Source organism: Balaenoptera musculus, chromosome 13 (assembly GCF_009873245.2).
Source record: "Balaenoptera musculus isolate JJ_BM4_2016_0621 chromosome 13, mBalMus1.pri.v3, whole genome shotgun sequence".
Lineage (NCBI taxonomy): Eukaryota > Metazoa > Chordata > Mammalia > Artiodactyla > Balaenopteridae > Balaenoptera > Balaenoptera musculus.
In genome coordinates this window covers 68,529,268-68,552,483 of record NC_045797.1, presented here as the reverse complement: position 1 = coordinate 68,552,483, position 23,216 = coordinate 68,529,268, and the positions used below count along the sequence as shown (strand labels likewise).

Sequence of the window (23,216 nt, the reverse complement as noted above, 5' to 3'; positions counted from 1 at the left end):
TACTCTTCATTGCGGCGCGCGGGCTTCTCATTGCGGTGGCTTCTCTTATTATGGAGCACGGGCTGTAGGCTCACGGGCTTCAGTAGTTGTGACACGCAGGCTCAGTAGTTGTGGCTCGCAGGCTCTAGAATGCAGGGTCAGTAGTTATGGTGCACGGGCTTAGTTGCTCTGCGGCATGTGGGATCTTCCTGGACCAGGGCTTGAACCTGTGTCCCCTGCATTGGCAGGCAGATTCTTAACCACTGCACCACCAGGGAAGCCCTATTCTGTACTGTAGATTTTGTCAGTACTTAGATACCCAATTCAGAGAACAGAATTTCTTTCATATATTGAGCATTTCTTGAATATATTCTGTATCTATTGTACTTTGCCCTGTCAGAGAAGACATGAAATAAGTATAAGAGCATATTTATTCTCTGAATGCTTACAAGATATTTAGGAAGATCAAGTATATGTACTTACTTTGTACTGCTGTGTATTTGTGCTGCAGTGTATATGTTCTGTCCCCCTCACTAAATGTAAGCTCCTTGAGGATAACCATCTTTGTATTGACATGGTATGTATCTTAGTGCCTCACATGTACCACGTGTTTATTATGAATTTTTAAAATTAATGGAGCTACGAAACCAATATAAGACTACAGTTAAATACTCACTGAATGGCATAACCAATCAGTATTGTTGAATTTCAGAAGTAACAATGATCAGTGTGTACTGGATTTATTAGGGAAGGCTTCATGCAAGAGAAGGTAATTAAGAGGGCTCATACAGGATGAGTAAGAACTGAGCAAGGGGAAAGAGCATTTCAACTAGGTGTCATAGTTTGGAGGTCAGCGAGTGGATCATGTTGATTGGAATAGAAAATTGGTATCGGCTTGTAGATAGAGAGAAGGGTGGATAAATAAGGAACATTGTGTTTTGGAGGCCTTAAATGCCAGTTTGAAAAGTTTGCTCTTACTCCATTTGACATTAGAGAACCATTGAAATTTTTTGAGCTAGGATGTTTTGGGGCAAAGCAGTACTTTAAGATTTACTTTATGATAGGATGTATTATGGGCTGGACGTATTGGGAGACCATTTAAGAGGGTATGGTAGTAATTCTTCTAGTCTGTTGAGTCCTTAAAAACAGATTTTTTTGTTTGATCTTTCATGCCCAGCATAGTGCCTAGAGGAGAGTTCAAATTTTTGTTCTTTGGATGCATAACTGTATGGACTAAGTCATCTGGGCCTGGGTTGAGCTGTTAGCAGTAGGAAATATGCATATGCGAAACATTTTGGGGAAAAAATGAGATGACTTGTTTTCTAAGAGTATAAAGGGTGTGGGTCAGTTCAAAGATGACATTAAAGTTTCAGCATAGGTGACTAAGGAGTAGCAGTGCCATCCCTAGAAATGGGGAAGTCAGTTAGGGGAAGAGAGGAGTGAGAAAAGGGATAGTCATGAGCATGTTTTTAGACTTGTTGAGTTTGAAGTTGAAATACATAGTACACAGGGTTAGAAAGGCTCAAATGAAAACTGAATTCTGAATGTTTGAATTTAGATGCCACTATGAAGATATTATTGTTTGAGCAGTAAAAATGACTGGACTGATACAACACTATATGTGTGCATGGGTACAGAGGTTGTGGGCATGTATACAAGTATACACACTCTTGTACACTAGAACCCAGTATGTGTGTTAGATTGTGGATATACTAATCTGCTTGTTGGTGTTAGTGGAATGATGAGGACTGATTCTTGGGGTGAGCAGAGGGAAAAAAAAGGAAGCTAAAGAAGGAGAAAGGAGAGGAACAGAGAGGTAGAAGATCTTATAGTACAAATTTGCCAAGGAGCTTTTGTAATTTATCTTATGCTTCAATATAATACTTTCAATAGTAATAACACTGTTACTAACAATAGTAGTACTCCTGTTTGACTTGTTGAGTGCTTACCATATGCCAGACACCTAGCTAGACATGCTATCTCTTTTTACCCTCACAACAAATCTGTGATGTCAGTACTATTATATCTTCTTTTTACTGATGAGGAAACTGAACTCTAAAGAAGTTAAAACTTGCCCAAATGACTTGAACTAATAAATAATTAGGAGATCCTGTGGTTTTAAATCTGACTTTTTGGACTCCAAGCCAAATGTTCTTTCCACTATACCAAAGGTTTGTGTGTTTAATTTCTTCAAGACAAGGACTTTATCTTCAGAAAATCAGTCCTTGATAAAGGCTTATTAATTAGCAGGCAGTGATTGGACAGTAATGTTTCCCATTAACAAAATCTGCATGTACTTTGGATGTTATTGCTTCTACTTTTCTACATGGGTATTTATATTTATAGTGTATTAGGAGGTAACACTTTCTGATTGCATGCTGTGGATGTTAATTTAAAAGACTGTATCAGTTCTTTCGTTTCTGAAAGTGCTTTTCAGTATTTTTGTTAAACTAATATAAACTTCTTTTAGAAGTTTTTCTGATGCACTCCTCAGATCATTCATACATTTGCAAGGAAATAAGAAGGGCTGACATTTTCTTTTATTTCAGGGGATATCATTTTCAATGCCCAGTACCCAGAGCTGCCTCCCGACTTTATCTTTGGAGAAGATGCTGAGTTCCTGCCAGACCCCTCGGCTCTGCATGTGAGTACTGCAGGCCTGTTTGGATGATCTCTGTTTGCTGAAAGGAGAATAAAGTTAGCTTTTGATAATTCTTTAACAGATACATTTGCTGAACATATGGATTTTTTCCACCCCTTTTTTCTCTGTCCTATGAAATAAGTGTAACTCGTTATGTGCCAAAATAATAAGAGATTTTTTTTCATTGCAGTTTTACTTTCAGACTATTTTGAATTAATGAAAACCTCTAGCATATTGGTTAAAATATATTTACTTCAGCTGAAGGAGACATGTTGAAAACATTTTCTTTGTTTTAACTTAATATTTCATGCCTGCAATCAATTTTCTAATGTTTACTAACACTTCATCACGGGGCTTGTTAGGGGAGTGTTTCTTGGCTCTTCAGGAGGCCTTTTTTTGTATAGAAGTGAAAGTGGCAAATTTGGACTTACATCTGCATTTTCTCAGTATTATTATCAGAAGGGTAAAGACCAGATTAAGTGTTCTTTATTAAGCAAGACCAAAAACTTTGTAGTTGAAGTAAAATGTTTCTGGATTTAAAGCAGAGAAAAGGGTGGTAGTACTTGTCAGAGCACATGTGGTTTGTATAAAAAATGTTTTTTTCATGGCTAGTGGAGAAAAGCATGTGCCATTTTGTTTAAAAGGTCTGACCAGACAAAATGTCTCTCTCTTTCCCTTCTCAAGTTTGAATTTGCTATGATGCCTATACCATAAGAGGTTCTATTATTGTTCAAAAACTATGTTCTTAGTTTTGTTTTTTGGAAATTTTTTTTTGTCTCATTGAAGTTTTGTAATTAAAAGTTTGAGGACTTGCTTTGAAATCTTGTCCCCCCTCCCTTTTTTAAAAGGGAAGTATTAAACAGGAAGTACTAACCCAAACCTAAAGAATTATCTTAAATTTTGGAACACAGCTGTAAAAATACAGTTGGCAAGAGTAGGATGGGTTTGTTGCAAAATTTCTAATAATTACACATAAACTGTTACTTCAGTTGATTTTTTAAAACATTGTAGTTTAAGTATGGTCCCTTTAGATGCTTTGTGTTACAAATTCACCCCATATTGAAGCTGAAGGCCTTACCTGGAGAAAATAAGGCAGAAGTACCCCTACAGATCTGTCCTGTATTAAATACGCCCAGTGGAAGGTAGCATATGCTAAATGCCGAAGATATATTACAGGCTAAGAGCTCCAGAAGTTTAAAGAAGCTTGTCAGAAAAGGCTTTGTTGCGGAGGTGAAACTTATAATAATACTTGAAGAATGGAACAAAAGTGGGGAGTGTGGCACAGAGTATTTCAAGTAAGGGGAATGACATAAACAAATGATATGTATAATATATTGTAGAAGAAGGTACTTGACAGGTTTGCTGAAGAGTAAGTTAATATAAGGAAGGGCTAGAAAAGGTTAGAAAGATAACTTGGGATAAGATTGTGGAATGCATTGAATGCTAGGTTAAGAGCCACTGAAGGAAATGATACTTGGAGAATTATCTAACAGCAGTGTGGTCTGTATAATGGATTAAGAGAGATTGAGGACTGTTGTAAAAATCTATGGGGGGGAAGGGGCTTTGAGCTAGCATGATGCAAGAGGGAACACTATGATGGAAAGGATAAGAAATATATGTTTACAATTTCTCTTTTTGGAATTGCCTTTAAAATTTACAAGGCACATCTTCAATATTAGCAAGGATTGTGAGTATAGACGTTATCTTTCTATCTATCTGTCTATCTCTCTATTTATTTTGGTGAGAGTATAGACTTTAAAAGCTAGAAAGGACCTTAAGTTTTATCTTATTCCACTTTTCTGTTTTAATATTCAGGAAATCGACCTAGATTTATTTTATTTTATTTTTAACATCTTTATTGGAGTATAATTGCTTTACGATGGTGTGTTAGTTTCTGCTGTATGACAAAGTGAATCAGCTATATGTATACATATATCCCCATATCTCCTCCCTCTTGCATCTCCCTCCCATCCTCCCTATCCCACCCCTCTAGGTGGACACAAAGCACCGAGGTGATCTCCCTGTGCTATGCGGCTGCTTCCCACTAGCTAGCTATTTTACATTTGGCAGTGTATATATGTCCATGCCACTCTCTCACTTCGTCCAGCTTACCCTTCCCCTCCCCGTGTCCTCAAGTCCATTCTCTACGTCTGTGTCTTTATTCCTGTCCTGCCCCTAGGTTCTTCAGAACCGTTTTTTTTTTTTTTGATTCCATATATATGTGTGTTACCATACGGTATTTGTTTTTCTGTTTCTGACTTACTTCACTCTGTATGACAGTCTCTAGGTCCATCCACCTCACTACAAATAACTCAATTTCGTTTCTTTTTATGGTGGAGTAATATTCTATTGTATATATGTGCCACATCTTCTTTATCCATTCATCTGGGAAATCGACCATATTGTTGTGTTGGAGTTGATATTATAACTTCACTCTTCTGATGTTTAGTTGTTTTTTTTCTTTTTTTTATAAGTGTAAACTTCTTATTTATTTATTTAATGGTGCATATTTTATTTTATTTTTATTTATTTATTTATTTGGTTGCACCGGGTCTTAGTTGCGGCAGGTGGGCTCCCCAGTTGCGGCTCGTGGGCTTCTTAGTTGTGGCTCACTGACCCCTTAGTTGCGGCACACAGGCTCCCTAGCTGTGGCATACGAACTCTTAGTTGTGGCATGCATGTAGGATCTAGTTCCCTGACCAGGGATGGAACCTGGGCCCCCTGGAGTCTTAACCACCACTGCGCCACCAGGGAAGTCCCCTGATGTTTAGTTTTGAGTGAAGTTATCATAAATGTTTTTGAGAAATTAGCTGAAAAAGAACAGCCAAAAAAATAAAGCACTATATCTAAAAGAAAGATTACAAATCTAGGGGAACACCTCTCTTTAGCTATAGTTTATCTAAGGCCTCAGGCAGGTTACCCAGTGCTTCTTTATGGACCAGTCAGCTGGACAAGCCTAGATAAGCAACCAGGATACACCCTGCACTAGCTGGGTGAGGTCTACACAGCTCTGGAGGGTGCCCTGTATCTTTGCAAAGAACGGTTTGAAGTAGCTTAAAGGATACACATAAGGTTAATAAAAATATATGAGGTGCTCTAATCCATCTGATGAAGCCACTTTTTTCTAAACTCAGACTCTTCATTCAGGAAGGTGAATTTCATTATGGACTTTGAGATTCTCAGCTGAATGGAAAGTACTAGATAGATACCAGATCTAGAGATAGGTATCTCATAGATATCAGGGAATCATAAAATTATTGTTAGGATTCTTAATGGTACAGTTGGTCCCACTTCTGGTTTTACACTTGTTTTGTTTTACACTTGTTTTTGCTAGAATAATTTAGGAAGACTGTTAAAAATACAAATTTTTGAAACTCACTGGACATACTGAATTAGATAGATGCTTTTAGGGAGCCACAGAGTCATTAAGTTCCCTGGGTGATTTTTATGTTTTAGTCTGTGAACTGCTATTGGGAACCACTAATTGAATCCATCTCTTCCAGTAATATCTCCAATAGAAGGCCATTTGCCTTGCTTGACATTATTTCCAGTGAGGGTATCATTTTCCATTTGGGAATAGCTCTGATTTTTTTTTTAAAATAACTTCTTTATTGAGACATAATTTATATGCCATACAATTCACCTATTTAAAGTGTATAATTCAGTGTTTTTTTTTTTAACATCTTTATTGGAGTATAATTGCTTTACAATGGTGTGTTAGTTTCTGCTTTATAACAAAGTGAATTAGCTAGACATATACATATATCCCCATATCTCCTCCCTCTTGCGTCTCCCTCCCACCCTCCCTATCCCACCCCTCTAGGTGGACACAAAGCACTGAGCTGATCTCCCTGTGCTATGTGCTGCTTCCCACTAGCTATCTGTTTTACATTTGGTAGTGTATATATGTCCATGCCACTCTCTCACTTCGTCCCAGCTTACCCTTCCCCCTCCCCGTGTCCTCAAGTCCATTCTCTACGTCTGCGTCTTTATTCCTGTCCTGCCCCTAGGTTCTTCAGAACCTTTTTTTTTTCTTTAGATTCCATATATATGTGTTAGCATATGGTATTTGTTTTTCTCTTTCTGACTTACTTCACTCTGTAGGACAGACTCTAGGTCCATCCACTTCACTACAAATAACTCAGTTTCGTTTCTTTTTATGGCTGAGTAATATTCCATTGTATATATGTGCCACATCTTCTTTATCCATTCATCTGTTGATGTACACTTAGGTTGCTTCCACGTCCTGACTATTGTAAATAGAGCTGCAATGGACATTATGGTACATGACTCTTTTTGAATTATGGTTTTCTCAGGGTATATGCCCAGTAGTGGGATTGCTGGGTCATATGGTAGTTCTATTTTTAGTTTTTTAAGGGACCTCCATACTGTTCTCCATAGTGGCTGTATCAATTTCCATTCCCACCAACAGTGCAAGAGGGTTCCCTTTTCTCCACACCCTCTCCAGCATTTATTGTGTGTAGATTTTTTGATGATGGCCATTCTGACTGGTATGAGGTGGTACCTCATTGTAGTTTTGATTTGCATTTCTCTCATGATTAGTGATGTTGAGCATCCTTTCATGTGTTTGTTGGTAATCTCTGTATCTTTGGAGAAATGTCTATTCAGGTCTTCTCATTTTTGGATTGGGTTGTTTTTTTGATATTGAGCTGCATGAGCTGCTTGTATATTTTGGAGATTAATCCTTTGTCAGTTGCTTCATTTGCAAGTATTTTCTCCCATTCTGAGGGTTGTCTTTTTGTCTTGTTTATGGTTTCCTTTGCTGTGCAAAAGCTTTTAAGTTTCGTTAGGTCCCATTTGTTTATTTTTGTTTTTATTTCCATTTCTGTAGAAGGTAGGTCAAAAAGGATCTTGCTGTGATTTATGTCATAGAGTGTTCTGCCTATGTTTTCCTCTAAGAGTTTTATAGTGTCTGGCCTTACATTTAGGTCTCTAATCCATTTTGAGTTTATTTTTGTGTATGGTGTTAGGGAGTGTTCTAATTTCATTCTTTTACATGTAGCTGTCCAGTTTTCCCAGCACCACTTGTTGAAGAGGCTGTCTTTTCTCCATTGTATACTCTTGCCTCCTTTATCAAATATAAGGTGACCATATGTGTATGGGTTTATATCTGGGCTTTCTATCCTGTTCCACTGATCTATATTTCTGTTTTTGTGCCAGTACCATACTGTCTTGATTAATTTCAGTGGTTTTTAGTTGTGCAGCTATCACCACAGTCAAACTTAGAACATTGTCATCACCTCTAAAAGAAATTCCAGACCCATTAGCAGTCACTTCCGTATCCTCCCCACCCCCACCTGTGTTCACTCTCAGCAGTAACTAATGTATATTTCTGTCTGTTTATTTGCCTATTCTGGATATTTCATATAAATGGAATCATATAATATATGGTCCTTTGTGACTGACTTCTTTCACTTAGCATACTGTCTTCAGTGTAACATGTATCACTACATCATTTTTTGTTGCCAAGTAATATTCTATTGTATACATGTACCACATTTTATTTGTACTTTTGTCAGTTGATGAACATTAGGGTTGTTTCCACATTTTGGGTATTATAAATACTGCTGTTGTGTGGACATATTTTTAGTCCTTTTGGATATATAGGAGTGGAATTACAGGGTCAAGTGGTAACACTATGTTTAACTTTTTGAGGAACTCCCTGACTGTTTTCCAAAGTGTCTGTACCATTTTACATCCCCATTAGTGGTGTATAAGTGTTCCAGTTTCTTCACATTCTCACTAACACTTATTGTTATCTATCTTTATGATTAGACCCATCCTAGTGGATATGAAGTGGTTATCTCATTGTGGTTTTTGGTTTGCATTTCCCTGATGGCTAATGATGTTATGCATCTTTTTCTTTGTTAATTGGCCATTTATTTATCTTCTTTGTAGAAATGTCTATTCAAATCCTTTGCCCATTTTTAAATTGGGTTATTTGTCTTTTTATTGTTGAGGTGTAAGTGTTCTTTATATATTCTGGGTACAAGTTCTTTATCAAGATATATGACTTACAAAATTTTCTCCCATTCTGTGGATTTTTTCACTTTCTAGATAGTATTGTTTGAAGGGCAAAAATTTTTAATTTTTAGGAAGTCCAAGTTGTCTTTTTTCTTTTGTTGTTTGTGCTTCTGGTTTCATATCTAAGAAACCATTGCCTAGCCCAAGTTTAATAATTTTTGCTCTTACTGTGAGGTAGGGGCCTTGCTTTATTGTTTTACAAGTGGAGATACAGATGCCCCAAGCACAGTTTATTGGAAAGACTATCTTTTCCTTATTGAATTGTTTTGCATCCTTGGCATTCTGAAACTCAATTGACTATAAATGTGTGGGTTTGTTTCTGAATTCTCAATATGTATGCCCGTACCACACTGTCTTGCTTTCTGTGACTTTGTAATAAGTTTTGAAATTGGGAAGTATGAGTTTTTGAATTTTGTTCTTCTTTTCCAAGATTGCTTTGACCAGTGGGTTGCTCTCATTTCCCACATTAATTTTAGGATCAGCTTGTCAATTTCTGCAAGGAATCCAGCTGGGATTTTGGAAGAGATTGCATTTAATCTGTATATCCAGCTAGAGATTATTTCTATTTTAACAACATTAAGTCTTCTAATCCAGGAACATGAAATGCCTTAACATTTTTAAGTCTTTCGTTAATATCTTTTAATTTTGTAATTTTCAGAGTACAGGTTTTACACTCGTTTTGTTAAATTTATTCCTAAGAACTTTATTGTTTTTGTAAATAAACTTGTTTTTAATTTCATTTTCAGTTTCACATTGATACTATACAGAAACAATTGATTTTGTATATTGATCTTGTATCCAGCAACCTTACAGCTCTAACTTTTAACATAAAGTTTTTCTTTCTATTGAGCAGAAATCTCTTTACAGAATTATGTTCTTCATCTTTTTCTACTTTTTTGATGTAAATCAGTTTGTTGTGGAAGCTGGGTGATTACATATTTTGATATTGAGATGTGGTCATAAAATACTGATATTGCTTTTCCTTTGATCTCTTAAACTCAACTTAAAGTGTTTCATAAGATAGAAATGGAAGCAGCATTGCAATTAGCTTACAGTATGTCTGGGAGCTTCTTTTAAGATCAACATTCATAAATTGTAGTAGATTTCTTAAAAATTTGCCTCATTGCTCTACATTATATATGCTAATAATTTATTCACCAAACCATGTAAGGTAATATTAATTGAAAGTTATGACCTAAGGCCTAAGCAATGGAGATAAAGCCTGAACTCTACACCATATGAACCAGCAATCCCATTCCTGGGCATATATGCAGACAAAACTATAATTTGAAAAGATACTTGCACCCCTATGTTCATAGCAGCAGTATTTACAATAACCAAGACATGGAAACAACCTGAATATCAGTCAACAGATGAATGGGTAAAGAAGATGTGGAATATATATATAGGAATATTACCCAGGCATTAAAAAGAATGAAATAATGCCATTTGCAGCAACATGGATGGACCTAGAGATTATCATACTAAGTAAAGTAAGTCAGAAAGAGAAAGACAAATACCATATGATATCACTTATATGTGGACTCTAAACTATGACACAAATGAACATATCTATGAAACAGAAACAGACCCATAGACATAGAGAACAGACTTGTGGTTGCCAAGGAGGGTATGGGGGGAAGGGAAGAATTAGGAGTTTGGGATTAGCAGATGCAAACTATTATACATAGGATGGAAAAACAGCAACATCCTGCTGTATAACACAAGGAACTGTACTCAATATCCTGTGATAAATCATAATGAAAAAGAATATTGAAAAGAATATATATATGTATAACTGAGTCACTTCACTATACAGTAGAAATTAACACAACTTGTAAATCACTGTACTTCAATTAAAAAAAAAAAGCCTGAACTATACTCTAGATATACTCTATACTATACTCTAGATATATATATACATATATATATATATATATATACTCTAGATATATAGTGTTCTCTGGTTAGCAGGGTTAGCACACTACTTTATTTAATAGACAATATGAGAAAATCATGTGAATACAACATAGTACATGGCAGAGGGAGCAGTTAATTTGGTTTGGGGCTGGTGGTGGAAAGTTTTTAATACAACAATAACATGATAATCATCCAGTTAATCTGTGCTTAGAAGTATTTTTCAGGGACACTTAAGAAGAGTTGATTCTTGGTTGGAGAGGTTGTTTGTAGAGCTTTTTGCTGTTTGCACTTTTGCTTTGAGCCTCAAGTCTGAAGCATATGCTGATTAAAGAGCTGTCCCTGCCCTATAAGTGAATTTGTCAATGACTTTGCTTTCACTCTGTTCTGTCTTATGTGTTTGCCATACTGTTTCATCTGTCATATTGTAACTAAGAGGCTGACTTATTGATGCCCTCCTTTACTAATGAAAAAGCATAAAAATCAACAACAGACAAATTGGGGAAAATCCTATCTGTGGGTATTTATTGATTACACACTGTGTGTCCAACACTGTGTTATACGGAATTTGACCTCAAGGAGGCTAAATTTTAGGGAGACATAGATACATGAAAACAAATGGCCATAGGTGTATATACTTCAGTGCTGGAATACTTGATACCAAGAAGTGCTGTGGGATAATTACATAGTGTTTTCACATATATTATATAATATGAGAGGAGAGGATGATCACTAAATTAAGACAGAGGCTCCATTAAAATGAAAAAGGGGGCTTCCCTGGTGGCGCAGTGGTTGAGAATCTGCCTGCCAATGCAGGGGACACGGGTTCGAGCCCTGGTCTGGGAAGATCCCACATGCCGCGGAGCAGCTGGGCCCCGTGAGCCACAGCTGCTGAGCCTGCGCGTCTGGAGCCTGTGCTCCGCAACAAGAGAGGCCGCGATAGTGAGAGGCCCGCGCACCGCGATGAAGAGTGGCCCCCACTTGCCACAACTAGAGAAAGCCCTCGCACAGAAACGAAGACCCAACACAGCCATAAATAAATAAATAAAAATTAAAAAAAAAAAGAAAAAGGGAAAATTATCATGGGTTGGAACTGCAGGATTAAAATCATCAGAAAGAAGTTGGAACTTGTGCTGAACTGTAAGTGATGGGTCTGCTCTAGCGGTTATAATTGCTTCTCCTTCCATTCTATTCCGTGCTCACTCTTTTCCAGCCACACAGGCCTCCTTGCTATTCCTCCAAAAGTCTGAGGACCTCCTTAGAAACTTTTTATTTGCTATTTACCAGTTTCATTCCCTTCTGCCTGGAACCTTCTTCTCCCAGTTATCTGAATGGCTTGTTCTCCTCCTGTCTTCAAATGTCATTATGTAAGAGAGGCCTGCCCTGACATCCCTATGCAAAATAGTAGTAACGCTCTCCCCATTACTTTCTCATCATTATCCTGCTTTATTTTCTTCACTGCACTTTATCACCATTTGATAAATTTGGGGCTGCTTATTTATTAGGTATCTGTTTCTGCTAAGGTGACCAACTGCCCTGTTTGTCCCGGAGTGAGGGATTTTCTGGGATTTAGTATGTTCACTGCTAAGACGGGACAGCCCCAGGTAAACTGGGATACATGATCACCTTTGTTTATTCACTGGATTGGAAGCTTCTTGAGAGAATGGAATTTGTTTTCTTCACTGCTGTATCCTAGTGTCTAGAAGGGTACCTGGTGCATAGAGGTGCGCAGTGTGTATCTGTTAGGTGAACAGTTTGCCTTTAAGGTTCTGCATCCTTAAGGGACTTGTTGGTTTCCAAGACTAGAAAATGTCTTAAATGAAAATTTCAAACTAGAAGAAAGAGATTCAATTTTTGAGAAATTTGTAGGATAAAAATCAGTTAACAGAAACTCTGAAGCTGTGATTTTTCAGCCTCGCTTTTGTAACACCGTGTGGTGTGTTCAGCTGCCTTAGAGGGTATTGTGAAATTCTTTCCCCCCAAAGTAATAGTGATAATTCACTTTAATTTAAAATAAAATTGCATAAAGGAGGAAGGGTGGATCATATATTTAAATGAGAAGAACATGTTGCAATTATAGCATGGTTAGAAACCACTGATATCTGAGTTCCTAGTCTGAAGAAGGTGACGACGATTTTGTGTTTGCGACAAGCATCTTCAGGGTAGGGAACCTAACGCTACTGCAGGTACTACCCACTGGTTGTGTAATTATTTCACTGACTCTGTTCTGCTTGTGGAATGTAAGTGTAGAAAGAGTAGTGTGCTCACACCTTGTTGCTTCTCCTTCCCTGCTCTTCTCTGTGCTACCTAAAGAAAGACATCTTTTGAATGTGTCCATGGAAAATAGTGTCCGTATCCTGTGTACATGAAAGATATTTGAAATATATGTGAAGAAAGCACTAAGCTGAGATAGACTGCATGGCCCGTTGTTCACAAATGCCATCCAGATGTGTGGTGCTGCTGTTCCTCGACACTACCATTGCCACGGCCATTAACATATTATAAAATAGAACGCTCTGCATTTTTCAAATATCTGTTTAATGCCTCAATTGAGGCCTATAAAAGACTCATCCTTGACCCTCAAGCTGGACATAATGCTCAAGACAAATAAGTGAACAGAATTGCAGCCTTGGGTGATACGAGCAGGAAATAGAGGTATGTGCACACGGTGCTGGGGGGACATGGAGGAGGAGCAGTTTATCAGATCCATGGATAGTTAGTGTCAAGGACTTAGAAACATATTATTTGGTTGTTTATAAATAATACACATTTTATGTAACTTATTGAAGAATAACATGCCTAGAGAAGAGTGTACAAATCGTAACTACCTAGCATGGCGAATTTCCAGAAAGTAAAGACATTATGTAATCAGCACCCAGATCAAGAAACAGAACATATCCAGCTTCCAGAAGCCCCACTCATGCCCTCTCCCATCACTGTGACCACCTTGCCCAAGAGTAAACACTGTGCTGACTTTCTCACCATTATTAATTTGCCTCTTTTTGATCTTTCTGCAAATGGAATCAAACAGCATGTACTTGTGTGCCTGACTTCTTTCACTCAGCATTTATTTGGGAGCTTTACCCGTGTAGCTGTTGTTGTTGCCTGCTCGTTGCTCATAGTGTTTCCCTGTGTGAGCGTACCACGGTTCATTTATCCATTCTAGTGTTGATCAACGTTTGGATTATTTACATTTTTTTTTTGCTGTTGTGAATAGTGCTATTATGAATATTCTGCATGTCTCATTGGACATATGTGTGCATTTCTGATGGGTGTATACTGAAGGGCAGACTCACTGGCTCACGTTGTGTAGAGGATTAAGGGGAGGACTGTTAATATATACACATGTGCATACACACATAATTTTGATGGTATGTGTTATAAATAAGTCTTTAAAAATACAGTTGTAGAAAAACAGAACATCTTGAAAGTACAAACAGGGTACACTTAAAATGAAACTTGACCATTTTGTCAGTCAGCGTTCAGTCAGGAGACAGAAACCATATCAGTAATTTGAGGAGGGTAGAGGAAGAATGCCCCAAAAGGAACAAACCGGGAAGACCCTTTACTCATGGCTCCCTGCAACCCCCCAAGGCTGAGACTCTGACCTCCTTGTTGGAGAGGGTGTGGCTACAGCCCCCTGGATGATGGAGACCCTCACTTGGGGGTTCTGGTAGGCCAAGGCTGGCAAGTAGAAATGGGCTAGGTGCCAGTTAAACGGGCTGGAGGGTGAGCACTGCTGGGTCTCCTGTGTGCCTCTAGCAGCTGCACCATAGGTGCAGCTCTGAAAAGTGCACTAGAGCCAGGGTAAGAAGCTCCCTTTCTGTCACGCCTTGCACCGTCCCTCCATCACTTTCTATTGACAAGCTAAACATTGCACCAGCTGACAGAGGAAACATGTTTACAGGGCCCAGTTCCAGTTTCATAAGCAGGACAAAGAAGAGTAGATTTGGGAGATGAGAGGCAATAAGGGAATAACCAGCACAACTATGTAACACCAAACTTACCTTCCAGTTTATTTTTTCTGCTGTGTCTAATTTGCTGTTAAACCCATCTAAAGAGCTCTTAATTTCAGGTAATATATTCTTCAATTCTACAATTCCATTTGGTTCTTTTCTATAAGTTCTTTAGTGAATTTAGCTTTTCATCTATAGTTTTCTCCATTTTCTTGTACATACTAATTGTATTTATTTTCAAGTCCTTATGAACCAATTCCAATATCTGAAATATTCTTGGGTCTATTTGTTTTGCCTGCTTTTTTTCTTTATCAGTGATATGATTCTGTATTTGGTGTTCCTAGTTGTTTTGAGTGGATGTCAGACATTCCAGTTCAAAAACAATAGAGGCTCCAGGTGATGCTCTTTTCTTCTAGAGAGAAAGTTCATTGTCCCCTCTCACAGGCAGATACACGTTGACCGATCACCTTAATCCAGACAGGGACTCTGCTGGGTTGAGGCTGGTTTATGGCTTTGGTAAGGGTACGTCTACCTTTGCTTTACTACTGTTCCTGAAGTAGAGCTCTTCAGGGTTTTTAACCAAGAGTCTGGAGTGGCCACTGTTCTTAGACCCTTTTAAGTGCTTTGGCCAATAAAATATTTTAAAATAGACACCATGTTATTTATCAAATTATTTGAACACCTGCACAGCATGGATCTCATGGATCTCCCTGAGAGATCTCATATTCTAAATTTTGTCTTGTTAAGCCTGCTGGTAACTCTGCTCTGCTTTTCAGAAGTGGTTGCTTAATTTTTAGCTTCTTGCCCTTGGGCTGCCCCAGAATTTATCAGATGTCTTGAGGGGAACTGGCTGCATGTTTGAGGTCTCTCAAGACTCTGTTCTGATGATTTTTCTGAGTCCAGCAGCAACTTTGTGCTGTGCAAAGCCTGGTTTCTCAGCCTCCTTCCTGTGCCCAGAATTTGCAAATGTCCCAGGGATACCTCTCCCTGATGCTCTCTCCTTTCTGAATTCTCAGCCCCTCCAGTTCTCATTGCTTCAGCAGACGTCGAATACCTTCAACTATCTGGCTTTCTGGTTGTTCTTACTGAGACTGCTGGTTTATACAAAGCCACTCCATCTGATCTGGAAGCATAAGTCAGTTGTCCTACATATAGTTTTGCCCTTTACTGACTTATATACACTATTGATACTATGTATAAAATAGATAACTAATGAGAACCTACTGTACAGCACAGGGAACTCTACTCAATGCTCTGTGGTGACCTAAATGAGAAGGAAATCCAAAAAAGAGGGGATATATGTATACCTATAGCTGATTCACTTTGCTGTACAGTATAAACTAACACAATATTGTAAAGCAACTATACTCCAATTAAAAAACAAAACAAAACAAACAAAGCAAAAGTACAAAACCTTAGTGGACCATAAATACCACTTCCTATGTTGGCAAGAATACAGAATTAAGAAAAATCATTATTAATAATAAAAATACTTAATGTTAATAAAATTTCAGTAACATTAATAAAAATTATTAAAATGCCAAAAAACAGTGTACTTCTTCCTTTCTTACGAAAACCTAGATTTTTTAAAAATTTATTTATTTATTTATTTATTTATTTATGGCTGTGTTGGGTCTTTGTTTCTGTGCGAGGGCTTTCTCTAGTTGTGGCAAGCGGGGGCCACTCCTCATCGTGGTGCGTGGGCCTCTCACTATCGCGGCCTCTCTTGTTGCGGAGCACAGGCTCCAGACGCGCAGGCTCAGTAATTGTGGCTCATGGGCCCAGGTGCTCTGCGGCATGTGGGATCTTCCCAGACCAGGGCTCGAACCCGTGTCCCCTGCATTGGCAGGCAGATTCTCAACCACTGCGCCACCATGGAAGCCCGAAAACCTAGATTTTAAGTTCCAATAGATTTTCCTAAGGTGGAAAGAAATAAGGGTAAACATTATTTAGAGATGGCATCTCTGGTTCTCTTGATCTGAATGCAGCTTGGATTCAAAGGATGCATCAATGTATGATCCAAGTGAATATGAGAAAATTCTGAGAAATTTCGATGCAAACTTGGTTTATGTGCTGATGCGTTAAAAACTCTGTATTTCCACCATTATCTATTTTTACTTATCAGCCATGGAAACATTTTATGAGGTAGGAAATATGCTGATATTGTTATTCTTTGTAAAATGTACCTCCTTAGGGGAGACAGTGGAAGGCCCCTGGTCTAGGAATGATGATTTATGAGTTCATCTATTTTTTCAAAGGTGTTGCTACCATAACCAACTGTGGAATAAGATGAGTATTAATGTATACACATATGCATACACACATATCATTTTGAAGGCATGTGTTACAAACAAGGCTTTTAAAAGCACAGTTGTAGAAAAACAACATCTTGTAAGTACAAACAAGGTACATTTAAAATGTTCACTCTTGAAGTAAGTCAGAAAGAGAAAAACAAATACCATATGCTAACACATATATATGGAATATTAAAAAAAAATGATTCTAAAGAACCTAGGGGCAGGACAGGAATAAAGATGCAGACGTAGAGAATGGACTTGAGGAGATGGGGAGGGGGAAGGGTAAGCTGGGACGAAGTGAAAGAGTGGCATGGACTTATGTATACTACCAAATGTAAAATAGATAGCTAATGGGAAGCAACCCCATAGCACAGGGAGGTCAGCTCGGTGCTTTGTGACCACCTAGAGGGGTGGGATAGGGAGGATGGGAGGGAGATGCAAGAGGGAGGAGATATGGGGATATATGTATATGTATATGTATAGCTGATTCACTTCGTTATAAAGCAGAAACTAACATACCACTGTCAAGCAATTATACTCCAATAAAGATGTTAAGCAAAAATAAATACCAAAAAAAAATGTTCACTCTTATAAGACAAATGAAAAAAAGGCAAACCAAGTTATTTTTTGAAATCTAATGGCAAATATAACATTTAGCATATATTGCCAGTTCTGATTTACTCAAGTGAATTTGTAAAAATGCTTTTGGGAAAATGAGGTACTGAACTGCGTGCGTGTGAAGCATTTCAGTTCAAAAACTGCTTATTCAGAGGAGTGACTTGATGATCAGTTTTGGAGATTATTCATTGTCTTTGGTTGGTCATCTCTGTCATCCTCTCTTTATCACCTTTTTTCCTCTCCAGCACTCTTCTCAAAGAGTTGGATTTTTAAATTATAACAGGGTATTTTTATTATTAACAACATATAAAATACAGATAAGTACCAATAAAAACAAATCCTTAATCCCACAGTTTAGAGATGAGTATTACTAACATTTTAGTGGATTTACTCTCAGTATTTTTCTATGTCTTTGTCACACGCATACATGTCCTTTACAGTTTTCAATATATATTCTTTTACCTTACATATTATTGTAAGCATTTTTCCTTTGACATGATGAATTCGTCTGAAGAATCTTTTAAAATTGGCTTCTGTTCTTTTGCCCTGTCCCTGATGGTTAGTGCATCCCCAGGAACATAAAAAGTGTATCTCAAACCAGTCCTTTTTCTTTACTTTCAAGTTTGTTTTTCATCGAAAACAAGGAACTTCACTTAAGTGAAATGGGAATAATTTGTGAATTCTTAATACCTAATAGTTGGTGATTATAATATTACTTAATATTACAATAACTTGCTTAAAAAAGTGTATTAATTCATCATTGTAAGTCTAATTTCTGTGAACAGGGATTCTACCCACACTTCTCTTAAGAAAATAGAGGTGAAATTAAGGTTTTAGTGAAACAATATCCAAGTTGTTTTTGGCTAACATGTATACAGCATTGAGTAGAGATAAAGAACTCTACCTTTCAAGAGGACTTTGATTTAATTGGAGAAACAGAACTTAAACATAAATAGAGAAATATTGTAGCATATTGTTACAATATTGTGTATTGTCATAACACATTATATATACCTCTGTAGCACTACTATTTTGTCCAGTTGTTGTTTGTTTACATTTTTTGTCTCCTCTGCCATTCTGAGAACACCTTGCAGGCAGAGACCATATACATATATTTTTTTTCTTAACATCTTTATTGGAGTATAATTGCTTGACAATGGTATGTTAGTTTCTGCTTTATACCAAAGTGAATCAGTTATACATGTACATATATCCCCATATCTCCTCCCTCTTGCGTCTCCCTCCCACCCTCCCTATCCCACCCCTCTAGGTGGACACAGAGCACTGAGCTGATCTCCCTGTGCTATGCAGCTGCTTCCCACTAGCTATCTGTTTTACAGCTGATAGTGTATATATGTCCATGCCACTCTCTCACTTTGTCCCAGCTTACCCTTCCCCCTCCCTGTGTCCTCAAGTCCATTCTCTACGTCTGCGTCTTTATTCGTGTCCTGCCCCTAGGTTCTTCAGAACCTTTTTTTTTTTCTTTAGATTCCATATATATGTGTTAGCATATGGTATTTGTTTTTCTCTTTCTGACTTACTTCACTCTGTAGGACAGACTCTAGGTCCATCCACCTCACTACAAATAACTCAATTTCGTTTCTTCTTATGGCTGAGTAATATTCCATTGTATATATGTGCCACATCTTTATCCATTCATCTGTCGATGGAGACTTAGGTTGCTTCCATGTCCTGGCTATTGTAAATAGAGCTACAATGGACATTGTGGTACATGACTGTTTTTGAATTATGGTTTTCTCAGGGTATACGCCCAGTAGTGGGATTGCTGGGTCATATGATAGTTCTATTTTTAGTTTTTTAAGGGACCTCCATACTGTTCTCCATAGTGGCTGTATCAATTTCCATTCCCACCAACAGTGCAAGAGAGTTCCCTTTTCTCCACACCCTCTCCAGCATTTATTGTGTGTAGATTTTTTGATGATGGCCATTCTGACTGGTGTGAGGTGATACCTCATTGTAGTTTTGATTTGCATTTCTCTAATGATTAGTGATGTTGAGCATCTTTTTATGTGTTTGTTGGCAATCTGTATATCTTTTTTGGAGAAATGTCTATTTAGGTCTTCTGCCCATTTTTGGATTGGGTTGTTTGTTGTTTTGATATTGAGCTGCATGAGCTGCTTGTATATTTTGGAGATTAATCCTTTGTCAGTTTCTTTGTTTGCAAATATTTTCTCCCATTCTGAGGGTTGTCTTTTCGTCTTGTTTATGGTTTCCTTTGCTGTGCAAAAGCTTTTAAGTTTCATTAGGTCCCATTTGTTTCTTTTTGTTTTTATTTCCATTACTCTAGGAGATGGGTCAAAAATGATTTTGCTGTGGTTTATGTCATAGAGTGTTCTGCCTATGTTTTCCTCTAAGAGTTTTATAGTGTCTGGCCGTACATTTAGGTCTCTAATCCATTTTGAGTTTATTTTTGTGTGTGGTGTTAGGGAATGTTCTAATTTCATTCTTTCACATGTAGCTGTCCAGTTTTCCCAGCACCATTTATTGAAGAGGCTGTCTTTTCTCCATTGTATATTCTTGCCTCCTTTATCAAATATAAGGTGACCATATGTGTATGGGTTTATCTCTGGGCTTTCTATCCTGTTCCATTGATCTGTATTTCTGTTTCTGTGCCAGTACCATACTGTCTTGATTACTGTACCTTTGTAGTATAGTCTGAAGTCCGGGAGCCTGATTCCTCCAGCTTCGTTTTTCTTCTCTTAAGGTTGCTTTGGCTGTTTGGGGTCTTTTGTGTTTCCATACAAATTGTAAAATTTTTTGTTCTAGTACTGTGAAAAATGCCATTGGTAGTTTGATAGGGATTGCATTGAATCTGTAGATTGCTTTGGGTAGTATAGTCATTTTCACAATGTTGATTCTTCCAATCCAAGAACATGGTATATATCTCCATCAGTTTGTATCATCTTTAATTTCTTTCATCAGTGTCTTATAATTTTCTTCATACAGGTCTTTTGTCTCCTTGGTAGGTTTATTCCTAGATATTTTATTCTTTTCGTTGCAGTGGTAAGTGGGAGTGTTTCCTTAATTTCTCTTTCAGATTTTTCATCATTAGTGTATAGGAATGCAAGAGATTTCTGTTCATTAATTTTGTATCCTGCTACTTTACCAAATTCATTGATTAGCTCTAGTAGTTTTCTGGTAGCATCTTTAAGATTCTCTATGTATAGTATCATGCCATCTGCAAACAGTGACAGCTTTACTTCTTCTTTTCCTATTTGGATTCCTTTTATTTCTGTTTCTTCTCTAATTGCTGTGGCTAAAACTTCCAAAACTATGTTGAATAATGGTGGTGAGAGTGGACAACCTTGTCTTGTTCCTGATCTTAGAGGAAATGGTTTCAGTTTTTCACCATTGAGAATGATGTTGGTTGTGGGTTTGTCATATATGACCTTTATTATGTTGTGGAAAGATCCCTCTATGCCTACTTTCTGGAGGGTTTTTATCATAAATGGGTGTTGAATTTTGTCAAAAGCTCTTTCTGCATCTATTGAGATAATCATATGGTTTTTCTCCTTCAATTTGTTAATATGGTTTATGACATTGATTGATTTGCATATATTGAAGAATCCTTGCATTCCTGGGATAAACCCCACTTAATTGTGGTGTATGATCCTTTTAATGTGCTATTGGATTCTGTTTGCTTGTATTTGGTTGAGGATTTTTGCATCTGTGTTCATCAGTGATATTGGCCTGTAGTTTTCTTTCTTTGTGACATCTTTGTCTGGTTTTGGTATCAGGGTGATGGTGGCCAGAGACCATATCTTAACTCATCCTTAATTTCCCTAACACTTACTTGTGGTATAGGCATTTAGTAATTACACACTACTAAGGTTTGTTTTGTTTTGTTTTGTTTTTAAGTGAATGAATATGCTAAGTACCACATTAATGGTACAGGAGTTCTGATGAAGTGTTGATTATTGTGCCTTTACGGTCATCTGAGGCTTTATGAGGGAGGAAGGGTTTTAGCTGGGTCTTTAAGCAGCAGTAGGATTTAGAAAATGAACAGAGGTAATGGCACTGTAGTCAGGAAGACAAAGCTACAGTGAAGTATCACAAACCAAGTATGGCATGTTGAGAGCATTGAGCAAACCAGTTTTCTTTTGTTTTTTTTTTTTAATTGAAGTACAATTAATTTACAATGTTGTGTTAGTTTCAGATGTACATCAAAATGATTCAGTTGTGTGTGTGTGTGTATGATATTCAATATAGTTCCCTATGCTATACAGTAGGTCCTTGTCATTTATCTGCTTTATGTATAGTAGTGTGTGTATGTTAATCCCTAACTCCTAATTTATCTCCCTCACAGCGCTGTCCTTTTTGGTTACCATAAGTTTGTTTTCTGTCTGTGAGTCTATTTCTGTTTTGTAAATAAGTTCATTTCTATCAGTTTTTTAGCTTCCACATATAAGTGATATCACATATTTTCTTTCTCTGCCTGATTTACGTAGTATGATAATTTCTAGGCCCATCCATTTTGCTGCAAATGGCATTATTTTGTTCTTTTTTATAGCTGAGTAGTATTCCATTGTATGTATGTACCACATCTTCTTTACCCACTTATCTGTTGATAGACTCTTAGGTTGCTTCCATGTCTTGGGTATTGTAAATAGTGCTGCAATGAATATTGGGGTGCATGTATCTTTTCAAATTAGAGTTTTCTCTGGTTATATGCTCAGGAGTGGGATTGCAGGGTCATATGGTAACTCTATTTTTAGTTTTTTAAGAAACCTCCATACTGTTCTCTACCGTGGCTGTACCAATTTACATTCCCACCAACAGTGTAAGAGGGTTCCTTTTTCTCCATACCCTTTCCAGCATTTATTATCTGTAGACTTTTTAAATGATGGCCATTCTGACTGGTGTGAGGTGATACCACGTTGTAGTTTTGATTTACATTTCTCTAATAATTGGTGATATTGAGCATCTTTTCATGTTCCTGTTGGCCATCTGTTTGTCTTCTTTGGAGAAATGTCTATTTAGGTCTTCTACCCATTTTTTGATTGGGTTGTTGTTGTTTTTTTGATATTAAGCTCTATGAGCTGTTTGTATATTTTGGAGATTAATACCTTGTCAGTCACATCGTTTGCAAATATTTTCTCCCAGTCTGTAGGTTGCCTTTTTGTTTTGTTTATGCAAACCAGTTTTCTTGGAGTAGAGTTTGCATAGGTAAAGAATAGAAAATATAGTTATAGAAGTAGATGGAAGCAAAATTGTTAGGGGTTTAGGATACAAAAGATTATTCATTACAGATTTAGGCTGTGATTTTAAGAAACTGCTGCAGTCTTAGGTTTTGTTTTATTTTGTTTTCCTTTTTAAAAAAAATATGGTTTACCAAGACATGCTTTTGTGAGATATTCATGATCTGAAGATATTTTTTCCCCTGTGGTATTAAGGATTCCAGAAATTTTTGATGCCTTTATTTTTTAGCCACCTGTTGGTGAGTACACTTCTGGAAATAGTTATGAACTTCATATGTGTACATTAGTTTTTCAGAGGAGTCAAATTTTATTTTACATTTTTAAAGAAAAATGTGTACTTGATTGTTGATTATGTTCCCTCAGAATGTCTAAATTGATTATTTCCCATTCTCTACTTGTTTCAAAGGCTAGTCTTACAGCTAGCTTACTTTGTGTGCTTTTGGTATGCAGGGCCTTATGAGTGAAGGGCTATTTATTTTTTAATAAACTTGTAATTTTTAGGACTTTCAGTTTTAGAACTTTTAGCTTTAGATTTACAGAATAA

The 23,216-nt window shown here is 37.2% G+C and overlaps 1 protein-coding gene across 2 annotated transcripts in view; it reads left to right on the top strand.

Annotated features, from left to right (window-relative positions):
* BABAM2 (BRISC and BRCA1 A complex member 2) overlaps positions 1-23,216 on the top strand; it is a 431,982-nt gene that overhangs the window by 82,228 nt on the left and 326,538 nt on the right. For both annotated transcript variants that reach the window (XM_036873975.1, XM_036873977.1), the window contains exon 4: positions 2,529-2,623. In XM_036873975.1, the coding sequence (XP_036729870.1) occupies positions 2,529-2,623 (95 nt within the window). The remainder of the gene's footprint in view (positions 1-2,528; positions 2,624-23,216) is intronic.